At 35.6% G+C, this 19,948-nt stretch overlaps 1 protein-coding gene across 4 annotated transcripts in view; it reads left to right on the forward strand.

The window, feature by feature from the left end:
• Gcn2 (eukaryotic translation initiation factor 2 alpha kinase Gcn2) overlaps window positions 1–19,948 on the forward strand; it is a 571,098-nt gene that overhangs the window by 340,543 nt on the left and 210,607 nt on the right. For all 4 annotated transcript variants that reach the window (XR_011046192.1, XR_011046195.1, XR_011046198.1 and 1 more), the window contains one exon: window positions 9,103–9,232. Coding sequence is in view for 1 of the 4 variants with exons in the window: in XM_068385322.1 (XP_068241423.1) it covers window positions 9,103–9,232 (130 nt within the window). In the remaining 3 variants the exon portion in view is untranslated. The remainder of the gene's footprint in view (window positions 1–9,102; window positions 9,233–19,948) is intronic.

Raw genomic sequence — 19,948 nt, forward strand, 5'->3', positions numbered from 1 at the left:
ATGGACAAGAATGATTTAGAAAAAGCAGTTGTACTAACCAAATGTTCACTTTAAGTCATGTATAGCAATTTATAGAATATAGAAATCCACTTTTGATGACATTTGTGGACTATAAAAATGTATGTACCGGCCAATTTTGTGGAGAGTCCTGCATAATTATTATGGAGCTCCTCTTAAATATGTAAATTAAATCTCTTCATGAGTATGGTAAGTGAAAAGTTAATGTTAGTGGAGTCCTATCAAATGAATTTCCAGTGAACAGTGGAGTACTCCAAGGAAATGTGTTATCACCTATGTTGTTTATCCTCCTCGTGGATTTTGTAATACATTGTACAATTGGGGATGGTGGAGAAGGATTGGACTGGATTGGTAATAGGAAATTACCTGACATATAGTATGCTGATGACGCTCTCCTTATTAGCAAAACACCAGAGGATTTTCAATGCTTGCTTACCAGAATGCATGAAATCTCACAGGAGGTTAGGTTAAAGATAAATAGAAGAAAGGCAAAGATGATAGGAATGGAATATACAATGGAAGACGAAATATTAAAGGCAGAAGGGATCAATGAGGTAGAATCATTTAAATATTTAGGAACTATGATTTCAAATACAGGGTCTTTAGAATCTGAGTTCAATGAAAGATTGAAGAAACCAAAGCAAACAATGGCTAGGTTGAATAAAATTTGGAAATCAGATCGCATGAAATTACTCATAACAATCTGGCTCTATATCAGTTTAATGAAATTGGTAGGTTTTGTAGATATGAGAACAAAGCCTTCAGAAGAATATTTGGAGTGAATTGGCAAGACAGGATTAGAAATGAAACTATAAAAGAGATTATTCGAGGGCTTTATGTGGATAACTGTCATGGGTAGATAGAATAATATAGAAAAGAATGTTAAAACATGTGAATTTTCTACTCTTGAGAAACAGAGAGAGAGGAGGTCCCGCTAGTGTTTACTGGAAACTGTCACCGTCGCTGATGGAAATCAAGAAATTTATTAGGTGTGCCTCTGTCTGGAGCAAACCAAGGAGCCAACGTTATGAAAGGACCCATAGGACAAGAAGAGCAGTGTTGTTGCCGAAGAATATACATTAACGAAAGGTAAACACATGCCTCGCTTCAATTATAGCGCGATATGGATCTTGATTACACCAGCAGAGTGTTCGTTTAGATGTTGTCAGAGGCGTGGTTTTAAGGAAAACCAATAAGGATAAAGAAAGGAGAAAATTTCCTTATATGGAATTGTCCATAGTTTACCCCTCCCATACAGGGATATATAAACTTCAACGAGAACGAGAGAAGGGGAGTATGAAAGACAGAACGAGAGTAAGACAGATAGAACGAGAGTACGACGGATAGAACGGGAGTACGAAAAGGGGAACGAGAGAGAGAGAGAGAGAGGGAGAACAACCACAGGGAAGGAGAGAAGACGTAAGGACCAGAATGCAGACGTAACCAGCCTTGTCCGAGATGTCAGAACGAGTTGACCCCTGCCCTCATTACCGACCACGAAACGTCTGGACCTGAAATATCTACGTTCCTGTCAACCGTCGAGAGCTGCTGTGAAGAGTAGTATTTTTTTCTTTTTTGTATTTATCTACTATCTTGACTGTTCCCCTATTTGCTGGAGTGTAGTTTAATCAAATGATTTTCTTTGTTTAGTTCAGTGCTTCCTAAGTACTCAATCAAGAAACATTTACCTTTGACTAGTTGTAAATAAAATTTTCTTTTGCGAGTTTTCTTTCTATATTTCCTTTTGTTTAATTGTGTATTGTGGTCGAGAAATCCCAATTTCATTAATCAATTCAAAAGAACCTGATTCGATCCCCACGAGGATCGTAACAGTTGGCGACCTTTGCCAGAATTTTCGACTACATAACCAATTGAAACAGGGAGAATATAGAAAGAAGCAGAATGAGTGCGATTACGAGAGATTTGATAGATTCAAGTAAACTTCTTGGTCTAGATGGCGATGATCTCCGTGATTTTGTTATTAAGAGAGAACAGGAAGCGTTTGAGAGATGAAAGAGCAGCTGAAAGAGAAGAAAATGAAAGAAAGCGAGAAGAAAATAAAAGACAGCGTAAGCATGAGTTAGAAATGGCTCGTTTAAGACAAACTTTTCATAACAGACGGTCAGGTAGCAGATCAGGGAGTAATTCATCCTTCAAATAGTGACACTGATAGTTTAGATATGAGTGCAGTTCTCAAACTTGTACCGAAATTTGATGAGTTAGATGTTACGAAATATTTTGTCTTTTGAAAAGTCAATGAACAGAGTAGGCTCTCCTAAAAAACAGTGGACTTTGTATTTACAATCAGTTTTAAGTGGTAAAGCACATTCTGTGTATAGTTGTTTGTCTGAGGATGAAAGTGAAGATTATGATACTGTGAAAGAAACCGTACTTAGTGCATACAGATTGGTACCGGAGGCGTACCGTAAGAAATTTAGAAGTTTGAAGAGAGATGATACTAGTACTTATGTAGAGTACGGAAAGAAGTTAGAAAGATCGTTTTGTGATTGGTTGACTTCCGCTGAAGTCGATAATTTTGAAGATCTCAAGAACTTAGTTTTGTTAGAAAGTTTCAAAGATAACATATCCCCAGACATCAAATTATATATAGAAGATAGGCGCGAAACATCTTTTGCTGGTGCTACGAAATTAGCAGATGAGTACAGTCTCACACATGGTTTAAGTGGCAGTAAAAGGAAAAACGATCTTTTGTCAAGTAAGGCACAACATAGTAAAGGTAGTTCTAACAATAACGATAATAGGAACAGGGATTATTATTATTATTATTGTTACACATGTGGGAAGGAAGGTCATATTTCGCGGTACTGTAGGAGCCAATGGGCAGTCAGTAATTCAGAGGTCACTTGTTACAATTGTAATAAGAAAGGTCATATAGCTAGGAATTGCACAGTAGAAAGTACGAATGTGAAGAAGCCTGTGTCACTAGTTAATAATCTTTCTTCAGGAAGGAATAGTCTCTTGAAAGAAACTAGGAAACATTATGGTGAATTTTTGTCTGAAGGTTTAGTTTCTTCTCTTAAAGGAGGTGATTCAAAGGAAGTAGTTTTGCTTAGGGATACGGGAGCGACCGTATCACTCGTTAGAAGAGAGAGTGTACCAAGGAATTTAATAATCAGCATGAAAGAAAAAGTTATGCTAGGTGGGTTTCCGAACGCTTGTGTAGTTTGTCCTTTGTTAAAGATGAAATTGAAAAGTCAGTTAGTAACAGATGTAAAACTAGCAGTCGTGGATACTTTGCCCGTAGACGGCGTTGACATTATTGTTGGCAATGATTTAACTACCTCCAAGTGTGTGAATCCTATTTTAAGTGAGATTCAAGTGCCTGAAATGATAGTAACCAGGTCAGGATTATATACAGATTTTGACTACGGTCATAGGTTGTTCGAGGATTCGAACGTAGGTAACAGAGGCAGTGGTGATGTAGCTCTTGAAAGAAGTGATGTACAGATAGACAATGTAATAGGCCCAAGTAATAGCAGCTGTAGTGTTTCAGAAACTAGCATATTGAATAAGGATGAACTAGTTAAGATGCAGAGGGAAGATGAAACACTAACTAGAATTTTTGAATGTGAATTGGATGATGAACCTGAAAATGTTTGTAAGGAAACATTTAGTCTAAAAGACAAACTTTTGTGTCGCTATGTTCGTCCTAAGACAGGTAGCAAAGAGGAGGTCATAGAGCAATTAGTAACTCCTAGGAAACTTCGTGAATCAATTTTGAAATTAGCACACGATGAACAAGGACATTTAGGAGTAAATAAAACATTCAAGTGTATAAGCAAAATGTACTTTTGGCCTAAAATGAAAAGTGATGTGAAGAGATATGTTTTAAGTTGTCACGAATGTCAAATGGCTGGGAAACCTAATCAAGTAATTCCCAGGGCTCCACTATGTAATATTCCATCGGTAGGAGAACCTTTTGAGAATGTCGTAATTGATATCGTATGCCCTTTGCCCAGAAGTAAGGGAGGGAATATCTATCTATTAACAATCATTGATAGACTAACACGATATCCCAGTCAGAAATTGCAATGCAAAAACTGTAGTTAAACGCTTGCTGAACTATTTCTCTAAATCTAGACTTCCTTGCGTTATACAGAGTGATAATGGTAGCAATTTTGTATCAAAGTATTTCAGAGATAAAATGAAAGAGTTAGGGATTAAACTTGTAACTTCCACCCCGTACCACCCTGAATCATAAGGAATTGTTGAATGTTTTCATCAAACGTTGAAAAGTTGCTTGAAGAAGTTGTGTAATAATTTCGAACATGATTGGGAAGAAAAGTTACCTTTTGTCTTGTTGGCTTTACGATTGACTCCTAATGACACCACGGGATTTAGTCCTTTTGATTTTTTGTTCGGTCACACCGCCAAAGGACCTTTAGAAATTTTAAAGTGTAAGTTAATGCAAGAAGAAGGTAGAAAGGATTACATACAGAATATCGAAGGTCACAAAGAGGATTTAAGGAAAGCCTGGCAGTTGGCAAAAGGAAACGAGAGCAACCGTCAAGGGGAAACTAAAAGAAAGTACGATCTTAAAGCCTAAGACAGAATTTTCCATGTGGGTGATAAAGTCGTAGTATTAGTCCAGAAAGAAGGTCCCTCATTATCTTATAAGTTCGAAGGTCCATTTCCTATCATAGATAAAAGGGGAAATTTGAATTACTTAATTGATATGGGTAAGCGTAGAGCTAAGTGGTTGCACATCAACTTGCTAAAGAAATATAATGAACGACCAATGCCAGTTGTAACCGTGTCGCAGAGAGAGATTACTTTTGAGAAGAACTCTGATGTTCTTAATAATTTCACGTTGTTTAATTCTACCTTAGAGGAAGAAAAAACAAGGGAATTATTCAATGTGTTTTCAAATTATCCAGAAACTGTTAGTGATAAATTGGGTTTGACTAATCTTTTAGAACACGATATTGAGTTGCAGGACACAAAACCCATTAGACAAAGTCCTTATCGTCTAAGCCCAGAAAAAGTAAATTCAGTCCGACAGGAAATTAAGTATATGCTAGACAATGGTTTGATTGTTCCTAGCGAAAGTGACTGGTGTTCTCCAATAGTTCTTGTTAAGAAGGAAGATGGATCAGATAGGCTGTGTATTGATTTTAGAAAAGTGAATAGTGTTATGAAACAAAGTAATTTTCCCCTCCCCAGGATAGAAGATAAAATAGGAAATGCTAAGTTTATTTCTAAACTTGATTTGGCCAAAGGTTATTGGCAAGTGCCTTTAAGTAGTCGAGCATAGAAAATATCTGCTTTCATAACACCTTTCGGTAGTTATGAACCCAAAGTTATGGCTTTAGGTCTACGAAATGCAGCGAGTACTTTTCAAAGATTAATGAATAGAGTTTTAAATGGAATTGATAACTGTGTCGTATATTTGGATGATCTTGTAATATTTTCAGATACGTGGGAGCAACATTTACGCATTTTAGCTAAAGTATTAGCAGTCTTTGGAAAAGCAAAACTTGTTTTAAATCTGAAGAAATGTGAATTCGGAAAAACCTCGATCACATATTTGGGTCATAAAGTGGGTCTAGGTAAGATTTGTCCAAAAGATGGGAACAGAGAGGCTATCATCAACTTCCCAATCCCTACCAGTAAAAAACAGGCAATGAGATTCATCGGAATGATTTCATATTTCCGCCGATTTGTTCCTAATTTTTCAGAAATAAGTGCTCCAATAACTAATCTTTTCAAGAAAGGACGAAGTTTTGTATTTGATAATGGATGTATTGAAGCTTTCAATAAGTTAAAGGCCATAAAGATTCACAAGCCCGTACTAATGTTGCCCGATTTTAGCAAGGAATTTAATTTAGCGATAGATGCAAGTGATATTGGCATAAGAGGAGTTCTGTTGCAAGAAGTGAACGGGACCAAGCACCATGTAGCTTATTATTCGAAGAAATTAAATAAAGCACAGCAGAATTATTCAACTATTGAGAAGGAATTGTTTAGTTTAGTATCAACTTTACAACATTTTGAGATTTATGTACGTAGTGGTCATGTTTTAACTGTGTATACTGATCACAATCCATTAGTTTACTTAGATAGGTTTAAGAATAAGACTAAACGTCTCATGCGTTGGAGTTTAGAATTACAAGACTACGATTTAGAGATAGTTCATATAAAGGGAAAGAAAAATGTAATAGCCGACAGTCTTTCTAGAGACTTTTCAAAATGATATGGACGTTTTTTCTTCTATCAACAAGTAAGAGTGTGTTTTGGTTTAGTTACATGACACGAGAGTAATGAAGTAATTGTCTCTCAGTTTAGGGATAAGTGATTTTCTCCTTTGATAATTTCGTTTAAAAAAAGAGATAAAATCAGTAGATTTTCCTTTTTTTTTCTTTTAGGGGGACGTGCCATGGGTAGATAGAATAATATAGAAAAGAATGTTAAAACATGTGAATTTTCTACTCTTGAGAAACAGAGAGAGAGGAGGTCCCACTAGTCTTTACTGGAAACTGTCACCGTCGCTGATGGAAATCAAGAAATTTATTAGGTGTGCATAGTTCAGCAGACCTTGGGCACAACGATCCTCTGTCTGTAGCAAACCAAGGAGCCAACGTTATGAAAGGACCCATAGGACAAGAAGAGCAGTGTTGTCGCCGAAGAATATACATTAACGAAAGGTAAACACATGCCTCGCTTCAATTATAGCGCGATATGGATCTTGATTACACCAGCAGAGTGTTCGTTTAGATGTTGTCAGAGGCGTGGTTTTAAGGAAAACCAATAAGGATAAAGAAAGGAGAAAATTTCCTTATATGGAATTGTCCATAGTTTACCCCTCCCATACAGGGATATATAAACTTCAACGAGAACGAGAGAAGGGGAGTATGAAAGACAGAACGAGAGTAAGACAGATAGAACGAGAGTACGACGGATAGAACGGGAGTACGAAAAGGGGAACGAGAGAGAGAGAGAGATAGGGAGAACAACCACAGGGAAGGAGAGAAGACGTAAGGACCAGAATGCAGACGTAACCAGCCTTGTCCGAGATGTCAGAACGAGTTGACCCCTGCCCTCGTTACCGACCACGAAACGCCTGGACCTGAAATATCTACATTCCTGTCAACCGTCGAGAGCTGCTGTGAAGAGTAGTATTTTTTCCTTTTTTGTATTTATCTACTATCTTGACTGTTCCCCTATTTGCTGGAGTGTAGTTTAATCAAATGATTTTCTTTGTTTAGTTCAGTGCTTCCTAAGTACTCAATCAAGAAACATTTACCTTTGACTAGTTGTAAATAAGATTATGTTTTCTTTTGCGAGTTCTCTTTCTATATTTCCTTTTGTGTAATTGTGCATTGTGGTCGAGAAATCCTAATTTCATTAATCAATTCAAAAGAACCTGATTCGATCCCCACGAGGATCGTAACAATGACATCATGGTAAGGGGTAGATACAGATGGTTTGGTCATGCTCTTGGCAATCCCCAAGAGAGATTAGTTCACAAAGCATTTAATTGAGCTCCACAAGGCATTAGAGGAGTTGGGAGACCCAGGCCTACATGGGTAAGGAGATGACGAATGTAGAAGTATTGATTTAAAAGCTCAAGATAGAGACGACTGGCAAAATCTAACAGAGGCCGTTTGTATCAATAGGTGTAGGAGGAGATGATGATTATTATTATTATTATATATATATATATATATATATATATATATGTGTGTGTGTGTGTGTGTGTGTGTGTGCGTGCGTGTGTATGTCTGATTATGTTTCTGTATTTATATGAATAAGGTTAATGCATATTAATATAAAGAAACAATTGGAAGGCCTAAATATTTACCTGTCGTCTTAGATGACCCATTTTCAACACCTGGCTAATGCAGTATGAACTTCACCCACAAACACTTGACAAAATAAAAGCCATGTAATTCGTTGGGGCTAGGGAATATTGTTTTGTAAATACCTGTATCTCTACGCATGTTGGAATTCTCATTGTACAGTATTAAATGTAAAGGGACCTCGCTCAATAAATCAGATCTCTGAAGTATCTCAAAACTAATCAGGACTTCTATATTTCCTATTTTATTTTCCTTGTGGAATAATATAGTAATGTAAAAATTCATTATTTTCTATTGAAAGAAATATGGAGTCAGATGAAAATAGAACTATTTTCCTATGGTTTAAACTGCCTTTTTATTATATTCATGCAACTTTATTTTGATTGTTATCCACATCTAAGTGTTTAGGTTGATAGTAAGTACTTTAAATTTTATAAAGCCAAGTATTAGGCTCTAATGCTGTGCCCAAGTGCCAGTCAAAATTGTCGTCCTCTTCTTTTGAATTTGAGGGGAGTCGTTTTCTGTTGATTTCTCTCTATTTCTTTCAGTGTTGGTCGAACGCACCATTTTATCGTAATTCTGCCTAGATGTTCGGAGGGATTTTAGTCAGATTTGGTACATACAGTAGGTACATTGCTATCTATAAATGTGCGTGAAGGTAGCTCATACGCATCATTTTCCATCTTCATGTATCATTTACCATATATGGTTGAAGGGAAATCAGTCAAAGCTGAAACCACAATGAACCATCATGCTTAGACATTATTTTATAGATCATGTATGTTTTTGTTTATGAATGTGTCTATCAACCACATGCTACCAATACTCTTCTTACACAGTTGAGAGGACTTTCCAGACTTTGTTTAAAGGTAAATCCTCATACATAGATTTTCATAACGGAAATCATCCGTATATCTCTTTCAATGTATGTCACACTTCTGTGCTCATACATAACTTTAATATGGCCTTAATATTTTATTATCTAGATACGACCTCCTATTAGGTATGTTCGTTCTACTAACAGGATTATTCCAGATGAAAATGATTTTGAGGGATTCTAAAGGTTATGTTTAACGTTAACTAAACTGATAGAATGCGTGTTTATTATGTTGACTGTTACTCGTAAAGTTTCATTTTTGCTAATAGAATGAGTTAGCTACTGAACCATTGCCATTTTTTATGTTTCACTCTCATTAGGACTGGGGCAATTTTAATGAACTCATTACTTTATATATAATATTAATTTTTCCTTTTTTTGTTCCAGGTAGTAATGAAGATTCCGACTGGAGTATTTTATTTGAAGGCAGCACTACCAATCCCAATCTTACTCCTGCCATTGTTGACGATGATGAAAGTGATGAAGATGATGAAGATTGGCTGATCAGCAGTTTACCGTAAGTTTGAATATGGTAAACTTTGCTTTGTTTATTGTTAACAAGATAACTGCATTTTGTTTTAGTTTATACTTCATATAATGTACCATCACCACCCACTTCCTGTGTTCTGAGAAAGGGGAAGGCATGTTCCTGGAAAAACAAAACAAAAAAGAAATTACCAAGGTTCTAATTATTGATGTAATGGCATTTAACCAAATGTACTGTATCACCTTCAAAAAAGTGGGATGAATGATGTGATACAGCTCCTATTCAAAGTAAAGTATAGAAATGGTAGTTATGTTTAAAGATTTTATTTACTGTATTATATGTGCATTCACCTTCGAATCGTAAATTGCTAAATTACAAACATCTCATGTGAAAGAGAAGTGATTCACAAAGACTTATAAGCCTCATTATTATATCCTTTAAACCTACAGAACCTGTTGAGGTGTGGTTCACACCTTTATCTCAACTCTCTCTTTCAATGTATCCTAATGCCACAACCATTTAAAGTCTCTCTCTCTCTCTCTCTCTCTCTCTCTCTCTCTCTCTCTCTCTCTCTCTCTCTCTCTCGACGAGAGAATGCCTTGTCGAAGTCATCGTGCTTTAACAGGAAATAATGTTTTCATGTTGAAGCATTGTCACGGGCAAGAGGGCTCTCTAACTTGGGAAAATTGATCCCCCAGTTCGAATCTAAATTCGCTCTCTCATCTTTTCCTTCCTCTGAATATTACTTCGATCTTCTCCTAATTTTATAAAATTTCTTTCGCGTTGTTATCCCAACTCTATGAGTAAAATTTCCCTTATATATACCATATATATATATGTATATATATATTGTATATATATATATATATATATATATATATATATATATATATATATATATATATATATATATATATATATATATATATATATATATATATATATATATATATATATATATATGATATATAATCATATATATAGGCTACAGTATATATATATATTATGTATATATATAATATATGTAATATATAATATATATAATATAATATATATGATAAATTTTGCACATTTAAACATGTTTTTTTCAAATTTTCAAATAATCCATATATATTAATACATTAAAGTCTGGATTCACTGAATGACCTTGGGATCAGAGCCCCAGGCGAAATCACTCAAAGACTATAGTATCTGACCAGCCCGGTTTCGAACCAGGGTCCAGGATACCTGAATGACATTGACCATACCACTAAGCCACGAAGAAAGATCTTTCTTCATATAGGTATCCTGGACCAGGGTTCGAAACCCGGCCGGTCAGATACTATAGTCTTTGAGTGGTTTCGCCTGGGGCTCTGATCCCAAGGTCGTTCAGAGAATCCAGACTTTAATGTATTAATAACAATGGGTTATCTGAAAATTTAAAATAAACACGTTTAAATGTGCAAAATTTATCATATATATATATATATATTATATATTACATATATTATACATATATATATATATATATATATATATATATATATATATATATATATATATATATATATATATATATATATATATATATATATATATATATATATATATATATATATATATATATATATATATATATATATATATATATATATATAGTATATATATAGATAGATATATGTAATATATATATATATATATATATATATATAAATATATATATGTAGGCTATATATACATATACACACATACATACATACATACAGTATATATATATATATATATATATATATATATATATATATATATATATATAAATGTATATATATATATATATATATATATATATATATATATATATATGTATATATATATATATATATATATATATATATATATATATATATATTCATTCTTATTCCTGATCTAGATATATTCTTATTCTTGATCTAGATATTAATCTTTGGCACCGTCGTTCAATTAGTTCATTATGCATGTTGCATAAGATTTTTCATAACTCTGGCCATCCTTTACATTCAGATCTCCCTGGATAATTCTATCCTGTTAGTAATACTAGGCAGGCAGTTAATTCTAATAGCCAGGCCTACTCCATCATGAGGCTCAATACTACACAGTATTGTAGAAGCTTTATTCCAGCTGTTACCAAGTTGTGGAATGATCTTCCTAATCGGGTAGTTGAATCAGTAGAACTTCAAAAGTTAAAAGTTGGAGCAAATATTTCATGTTGATCAGGCTGACACGAGTCTTTTTATAGTTTATATTTGACATATCTGTTTTTGACGTTGTTAATAAATTATGTAGGACATATCTGTTTTGACGTTGTTACTGTTTTAGAATGATTTATTGTTAACTTGTTCTTATCATTCATTTTTTTCCTTATTTCCTTTCCTCACTGGGTTATTTTTCCCTATTGGAGCTCTTGGGCTTATAGCATCTTGCTTTTCCAACTGTTGTTGTAGATTGGCTAGTAATAATAATAATAATATATAAATTATATACACATACATACATACATAATATATATTCATATATATATATATATATATATATATATATATATATATATATATATATATATATATATATATATATATAAATTTATATATATATATATATATATATATATATATATATATATATATATAAATTATATATATATATATAAATATACATATATATATATATATATATATATATATATATATATATATATATATATATATATATATATATATATATATATATATATATATATATATATATATATATATATATATATATGATATAGCTCCCTTTGACTTTTCACTAAAAAATATATTTCACTATGACTCGTGACTGGAAACCAAACGTACAATATTATATGTACTACGACTAGCAAGTTAATCAACCTCTCGTATTCCAAATTACCTTGTTTATTTTTATAATAAAACTGTTACACTTTAGAACAGTAATAAACTAATTCTGAGGTCACTAAACTCTCAGACAGCGATATATAAAACACTGAATATCCAAAGGTTTCTTAAGCACACTCAAAATCAACCTTGGTAATCACTCTTAAGTATTATTAAAAGTTATTTTACTCACTGTGGTTTTTAACAGGAATCGAACGAAATCTGGTCTTAAATAATTATGATTCGAATAATACACTCTTTACAAAAATGAATATATTCTATAAGAATTACAACACTTTGAAAAGAATTTACATAACCAAAATAAGCCCCTTGAAAAAAATATATCAGAATAAAACTTAGAATAAGATAAAAATGTTACGATTTGAAATTATATAATAACTTTACTTGAACTATTATATCTGAATAAACCTTAACTTAAGAAAAGTAAAGATGCAATGAAAATAATACTAATGCTTGAAATAATTCTGAAATAATACAATGTTTAAGTTTGACTCTAAATGAATAATAGTTTACCAGATTACTTTACATAATCTATCCTGCCTACAGGGCCATTTACAAAAATTTATACAATGCCAACACTCACCCTAATACAGTGAATTAAAAAATCACCTTTTAGTGTTGCGTATTTTTTCGACACATGATTTGCTTGGGGCACAGTCACTTAAGAGAGGACACACTAGAACGCACTGAACACTTTCGACAAATACACTGGATTACATGCTGGAGAGAGAGAGGGAGAGAGGAAAGAGGCATTTTTCAGGCTGCAGTTTTAATTCAATCTAACGGTGACCTAACCTTGGTCACCTTTATATATGAAACCTGGCTAATTCCAGAAGGTTCCAAATTATTTGGGAAGCGTAGCCTCTGTTTAAGGGCGTCAGAGTTTCCAACCAGATAATAATGTCAATAGGTGAATAAGGGTGTTTCAGGCAACTCTTAGATGTACACCAACCCACCCATGAGACGACCTCCCAGCTAGTTCCGTCCACCTATTGTTCCCGAAAAAAAAGAAAAAGATAACATCCTCTCGCTGGGCTTTCACGAAGTTTCAAAAGCACATGGCAGAGAATCTTCCAAAGCACATGTTCTGAAATTCTCTCTCAAACATAACGCAATACATCATAAGATATGAAAGAACATTACATAAGCCCTTGTTCCTAACTTGCACGAATCCTACAACACTTTAAAATAGACTACATAAGACTTCGTAGCAAACATACATGAAATAAAAAGTTAATTCTTAAAAAATATGTAAATTCACATATATTAACTTGAATAAAAAAGTACATTGAAATTCTCAACCAGAGTCTTACGTAATTCACATTAAATACTTATATCCACATGAAAGAAGCTCATTTTGCGGACTGGGTATCATCTCTTCAATGCACAAATGAAAACAATATATGAAATATAAATAAAATTATCAATAAACTATGATATTTACTCTACACTAGACCAGCTTCGTAAGATAGCTCCTCCCAAAAAAAAAAAGATGATTTATTTCGGGTTTGAATCCATTGATTTGGCCCAAGATAAATAATATGCAACCACGTTATCTTTACCTGATATATGTTTTACATTAATACAATATGGTTGCAAACATAATGACCACTTAGTTAACCTTTGATTATTATTTTTCCATCATGTTCACAATAGTTAAAGGATTAAAATCCGAGTACAATGTAACCTCAGTCTGAGATCGATTTACGTACATTAAAGACCTGTTCATCGTTGCGATCAGTGCCAGCAGTTCCGTTTCAACTGTCAAGTCGGCTCGTTGCTGCTTCGACGACATTACACACACAGGATAAAGAATTCCTTCCTCGTCCTTCTGCAAGAAGACAGCTCCAATCCCGTTATCTGACGCATCCACTTTGATATGGAATTTCTCGTTGAAATCCGGTGCTTGAAGTATCGATTTCAAAGTTGATATGGCCTTTCTCGGATTTTTCTTTTCTCCTGATATCTCGATAACGTAGGTCTGGTCACTGCTTTCCTCCAAAATCCGGAATAGTTCTGGGAACTCGTTGGCGAGAGGGAATCTTCTCTCTGATGCGTACACCAACACTTGCCATCCTACCGTAACCTGTCTGTTCTTACTTTTCATGCCAAACCTTTTCTTCGCTCATCCTTGCCTTGTTTTCACGCCTTCTAAGGAAAATTTCCTTAACTTGCCAATTCCTTTGCTCAAATCCTTGACATTTCCTTTGTCCATTTCCTCTCAATCCTTCTTTTTTCCTGCCAACATTTTCTTGGGTTCTTTGCTGAAGGGTCCTGTAACCTGTCTGTTCGTATTCTTCCTACCAAACCTTTCCTTCGTCCGACCTTGACTCGTCATCTTCATGCCTTCCAGGGAAAATTTCCTTATCTCGCCAATCCTTTTCCCCGAATTCTTCATATATTCTCCTTCCGTTTCCTCTCGGTCCTTCCATTTTTATGCTAACCTTTTCTTCAGTCTTTTCCTGATGGGTTCTCCTCATATATCCATCGGACGTAAGGAAGCTTCCTTGATGCCCTCGTTATGCTTTTTAGTCGTTTGACATACGTGACATGCATGGCAAAACTGGCTCACGTCCGTATACATGCCTTTATGTCCCGTTTCGTGTGCGTCGGCGATCACCTGTCTTCCCAATTCCCAGGGGTATTGGCAGGTCTGTGCTTCCTCATAAGCAACCCATCCTTAAGATAATAACAGGTCGGAGACTGCTGTGCCTCCCTCTCGTCCACCACACTGAACAATAACTGTTAACGTTGCATCCATCCATTGCAATCTTATCAGCATTTTCCTACTCACTTGTCTTACTTCTAACGTTGAATTTTCTATTTCTTCCAAGTCTATTTCTTCTTTGACTACTTGTCTGCTCATCTGTCGCTCCTTTACGCTCGGGCTTACTCATAATTTCTCTTCTTGCTTACCATCAAGGGAATCTTCAGGAAACAAATCATGCAAGATCATTGCTCTTTCGATTTCTTTTTCTTCTTCGTCTACTTATCAGCATGTCTGTCATCCTCCCCCCCCCCCCCCCCCCACAGATGCTGAAACCTGGACGAAGATGGGGGCCTTACGGATTAGCATCTGGGCTCTAATGAACAGTGGGCACTGCTTTTCCACTGGACCTCGTTGCCCAATTGTTGATCCAACTAAATCAATCAGCACTTTCTCTTTTCCTTTTAGTTATTCCTTTTATTCTCCCATCTCTTCCGTTTGGGCTTGAACATGTTGACGACTTTTGCTTGTTTGATTATACTTTGGCTGCTGCTTTGGATTTGGCACAGTATGGGATGCACGGCATTCCATCTCAACCTGTACCAATTTAGACGGCATCACCCTCTGGTAGACCCCATTGGGTGCAGATCAAGTCTGTTAAGAATGAGGCTCCAGTGATCCGGTTTTATGTCACCCATATTTGCGGGTAATGGGTGACGCCAGGCATTGGAGTCACCGATGGGAGGGGCTAACTACCCCCACTGACCAGTGTACGCCCACCTAAAGAGAGGCAGCTCCTCTCTAATAGAGGACTGGTCCCCGCTGAAGCCTCTTCTCGTGTTGGGCCACAAAGGATAGATGGATAACCCAACTTGCTTCTTCCGTAAAAACCAATCACTCTGTTGACGACCTGGAAAATACAAACATGGACCTTGGTACAGACAGCTCCAACTCTGGTTCTGATATTGTAACATTAGAACTTTATTCACGTTATGTAAAGAAGGATAAGAAAATACTAGAGAAGAAGAGAGAAAGAGTGAGAAATGATGACAGTACAGAAAAATATAGAAAAGTAGAAGTATTACCTGGTCACTATGAAGTACTGAATTGTGAATTTTTTTATTTTGGAATTTGAAAATGAAAGACATGAGCGTGTAAGTGTTTTTAAAGATAACAGGGAAATAGTTAGTTAATATTTGGAGGAAAGCCAAAAATTCTTCCTCAGGGAAATGGAAGTCTCTCTCTTGATAGAGACACTATCCCCAATACAAGGTGAAGATTAAAAACACTTACAACATTAGATGATCATAGTGTCAAATGCTTTTCGCATCCCACTTTCAACCAGAGTAGGGGTGTGATATATGCTCCAGAAATTGAGGATGAACTGAAAAGTCAAGTAGTAAAAGTAGTCCGAATGGGAAAGAGATTTGGAGAACAACGTATTCCTCTTGCTACTTTGATTGTAACATTTGATCAATGCAGATTGCCAAATGTTATTAAAGCTGGTTGGCTATCTTTGAAGGTGAAACCATTTATTCCTTTTCCATTGCGATGTTATCATTGCCATATGTATGGCCATTTAAGCCAGAAATGCAAGGAAAAACTAAATAATAAGCCAGCTGTTTGTGCCAACTGTGGAAAAAATAATCATGGAGCATGCATAGAAAATCCAAATTGCATACATTGTGGGGAAGCACACCCTGCTACATCTCAAAGGTGTATTAGGTTTATTTTGAAAAAGAAATTCAGGCCATTAGGACCATGGAAAGGGTTACTTTTAAAGAGGCTCGTAAAAGAGCTCTTGAGAAGCAGATAAGACCAGGGCAACCTTTTTCAATGGTTCTGAAGAAACACTTGCCAAGGCACACAGACGAAAATTACATCCTCACTTCTAACATAAAGAAACATGAAAATAGTTAAAGAGGTTGAAAGTCCCATTGAAAATTTATATCCAGAAATTGTAGAAAAATCAAAACAGATACTTAAAGATCTGAAAGATATTCAAAAGCCATTCTAAACAATAGTACAAACGTCTCTCAGGCCGTGTCCTTGCCTGATCTGATGGAGGTTCCACCTGAAACCAATTTACCTGGTGAACCTGTAGCTGGAAACGTGCAAAAACCTGATAGCTCGCAACCTTCTATCGAAAAAGAGAGACCTCCATTTCTCTCACCTCCTACCATAAAAAAATTAAAGTCACTACTTCAAATAAATATGATGTCTTGTCTGCTGGTGTTTCTGATCAACTGGAAGACAACTTAAATAAATCAGAAATTGAAGTTGAGGTCCACCATCCTCCACAACAATTAGATCAAAAGGACACAAAGGAAAAGACAAGCATAAAACCCAAGATATCTAGATCCTCTTTAGCGATACCACCGGGAAATAGTTTTAGATCAAAGATTGCCAATGGGAAGACTTCATCCAAGGTGTCTTCCTTAAATTAAATCATAGTTTTTCCTCCATTCTGCATTGGAATTGCCAGGGTTTAAGGGCTAAAGGTGAAGAACTTGATCTCCTCATATGTGAGCACTCCCCTATAATTGTATGTCTACAGGAGAACAAGCTTGATGCTAATACTCCTTGTCCTCAAGAGTATGTTAGCTATAGGACACCATATGATCAATGAGGAGGGAGCCATTGGGGAGGTCTTATTTACGTTCGTCGAGATGTTCCCCAAATATATTTGTCTATCTGTACCCCTCTGCAGGCAGCGGTTGTACAGATTGATATAGGGAGAAAATACACAATCTGTTCTCTTTACTTGCCTCCAAATGAAAACATCTCGTATGATAATTTAGTAGAGGTGATTAAACAACTCCCACAACTTTTGCTCTTACTAGGAGATCTTAATAGCAGACATCCTTTATGGGGTGATGTTTTGGCAAACGCAAGGGGTAATATTATATCATCAATTTTGGAGAATGAAGATGTAGAACTCCTTAATACAGGAGATCCCACACACGTTCATGTTCAGACAGGTACCTTGTCCTGCATTGACCTATCAGTTGCCAGCTCTAACTGTCTTCTCGATTTTAATTGGAGAACATTTGATGATTGGCATACTAGTGATCATGCACCAATCATTATAAACACAACAAGGGTCCACTTTTACAGAGATCTTGATAAGGCGGACTGGGAGAGATTTCGGGAGCTAAGTGAAATTGAAAGAAATGCAGAACAGGTTGGAAGTGTTGATGATGCCATAGATTTACTTAATGGAACTCTTCACACAGCAGGAGTCAATTCCATTCCCAAAACAACAAGGATATTCAAACGGCTAGTCCCCTGCTGGTCATCAGAACTAACTGCCTTGCACAGAGCCACAAGAAAGTCTTTAACTCGATTGCGCAGGTGCCGTACTGAGGAGAATTTAGTCATATACAAGAAATGTAGAGCACAGTTCCATCGTGCCATGAAAGAAGCTAGGCGCCAGTCTTGGGTGTCGTTTGTTTCTTCCATTAACAGTAGAACGCCAACATCATCTGTGTGGAGGACAGTGAAAAAGATAGCAGGCAAATCCACCCCAAACCCACCACCAATGTTAAGGGTATATGGGCAGTGTGTGACTGGAGCAACCGAAGTAAGCAATGCCCTGGCTGATCATTTCTCAAATGTATTATTCAAGTGTGAAGTAGCTCCTGGTCACCAGTATAGGAGCATTGAAGAAAAGAAAGTTTTAAATTTCGCAACAAGAAGGGAAGAGTCATACAATTCTCCTTTTACTGAAAGAGAATTTGATTTTGCACTTGCTAAGTGTAATGATACAACCCCTAGACCCGATGGAATGCAATGATTAAATATGTACCTGTTGATACCAAGTTATTTATTTTAGGCATTATTAACAGAATATGGCATGCTCATAGTTATCCAAGCGTTTGGGAACTAGCCATTATTTTAGCCTTTTTAAAACCGGGTAAGGATAAGTTTTTAGCAGCAAATTATCGACCAATTTCATTGACACCTTGCCTATGTAAGATCATGGAGAAGATGGTCAATGCAAGACTGATGTGGTACCTTGAAAAGAAAGGTATTTTATCACCTATCCAGTGTGGATTCAGAAAAATGCACTCCTCAACTGATGTGTTGATACGACTTGAGTCCTCTATTTGTGAAGTTCTGCTTCCAAACGGCACCATGTAACAGTCTTTTTTTTTTACTTTGTAAAGGCATATGATACTGCATGGAGATATGGTATACTTAAAACCATTCATGAATTGTGATTAAGAGGAGAGCTACCACTGTTTATTCAATCATTTCTTTCACATAGAATTTTTCAAGTGAGAGTGGGGGAAACTATATCTGAGATGAAATGTCAGGAAGAAGGAGTTCCCCAGGGTAGTGTGCTGAGTGTAACTCTATTCGCACTAGCAATTAATGGGATATCCTCAGTCATTCCCCAAGATATTAGCTCAACACTATTGTGGATGATCTCTCCATATCATTTGCTGTAGCTAGAATGGAAATGATTGAGAGAAAACTACAACTCGCAATTGATAAAATTTTTCAGTGGGTTAATATGAATGGGTTTAAGTTTTCAACAAGTAAAACTACTATTGTCCATTTCTGTCGTATCCGGGAGTACATCCAGACCCGTATATATACATGAAAGGTCAACGGATCCCATGTGTAGGGGAAGCTAAATTTTTGGGATTGATTTTCGATTGTAGGTTGACATGGGTTCCATACTTAAAGACGTTAAAAGCTAGATGTCTTGAGGCTTTGACTCTTTTAAAAGTATTGTCCCATACAGCATGGGGGCCAGACCGTGAAACTATTGTAAAATTATACAAGTCCTTAATTTTTTCCAAAATTAGTTATGAGTGTGAAATATACTCCTCAGCCACCCCATGCTGATTAAAGATATTAGATTCAATACATCATGTTGGTATTAGATTGTCCATAGGAGCGTTTACAACCTCACCTATCCCAAGTCTCTTTGTTAATGCTGGAGAGTTACCTTTGGACCATTACCGAATGTCTTCTATTATTCGGTATTGGTTTAGGTTGCAAAGACTCCCTAATTCTTTAAGCCTTTCAGACTGCAAGCCTTGTAAGGCACTCAACATATTTTGAGTTACACACAAAATCTCCTCAACCTTATGGCTTTTGGGTGAAACAATTATT

Source organism: Palaemon carinicauda, chromosome 1 (genome assembly GCF_036898095.1).
Source record: "Palaemon carinicauda isolate YSFRI2023 chromosome 1, ASM3689809v2, whole genome shotgun sequence".
Lineage (NCBI taxonomy): Eukaryota > Metazoa > Arthropoda > Malacostraca > Decapoda > Palaemonidae > Palaemon > Palaemon carinicauda.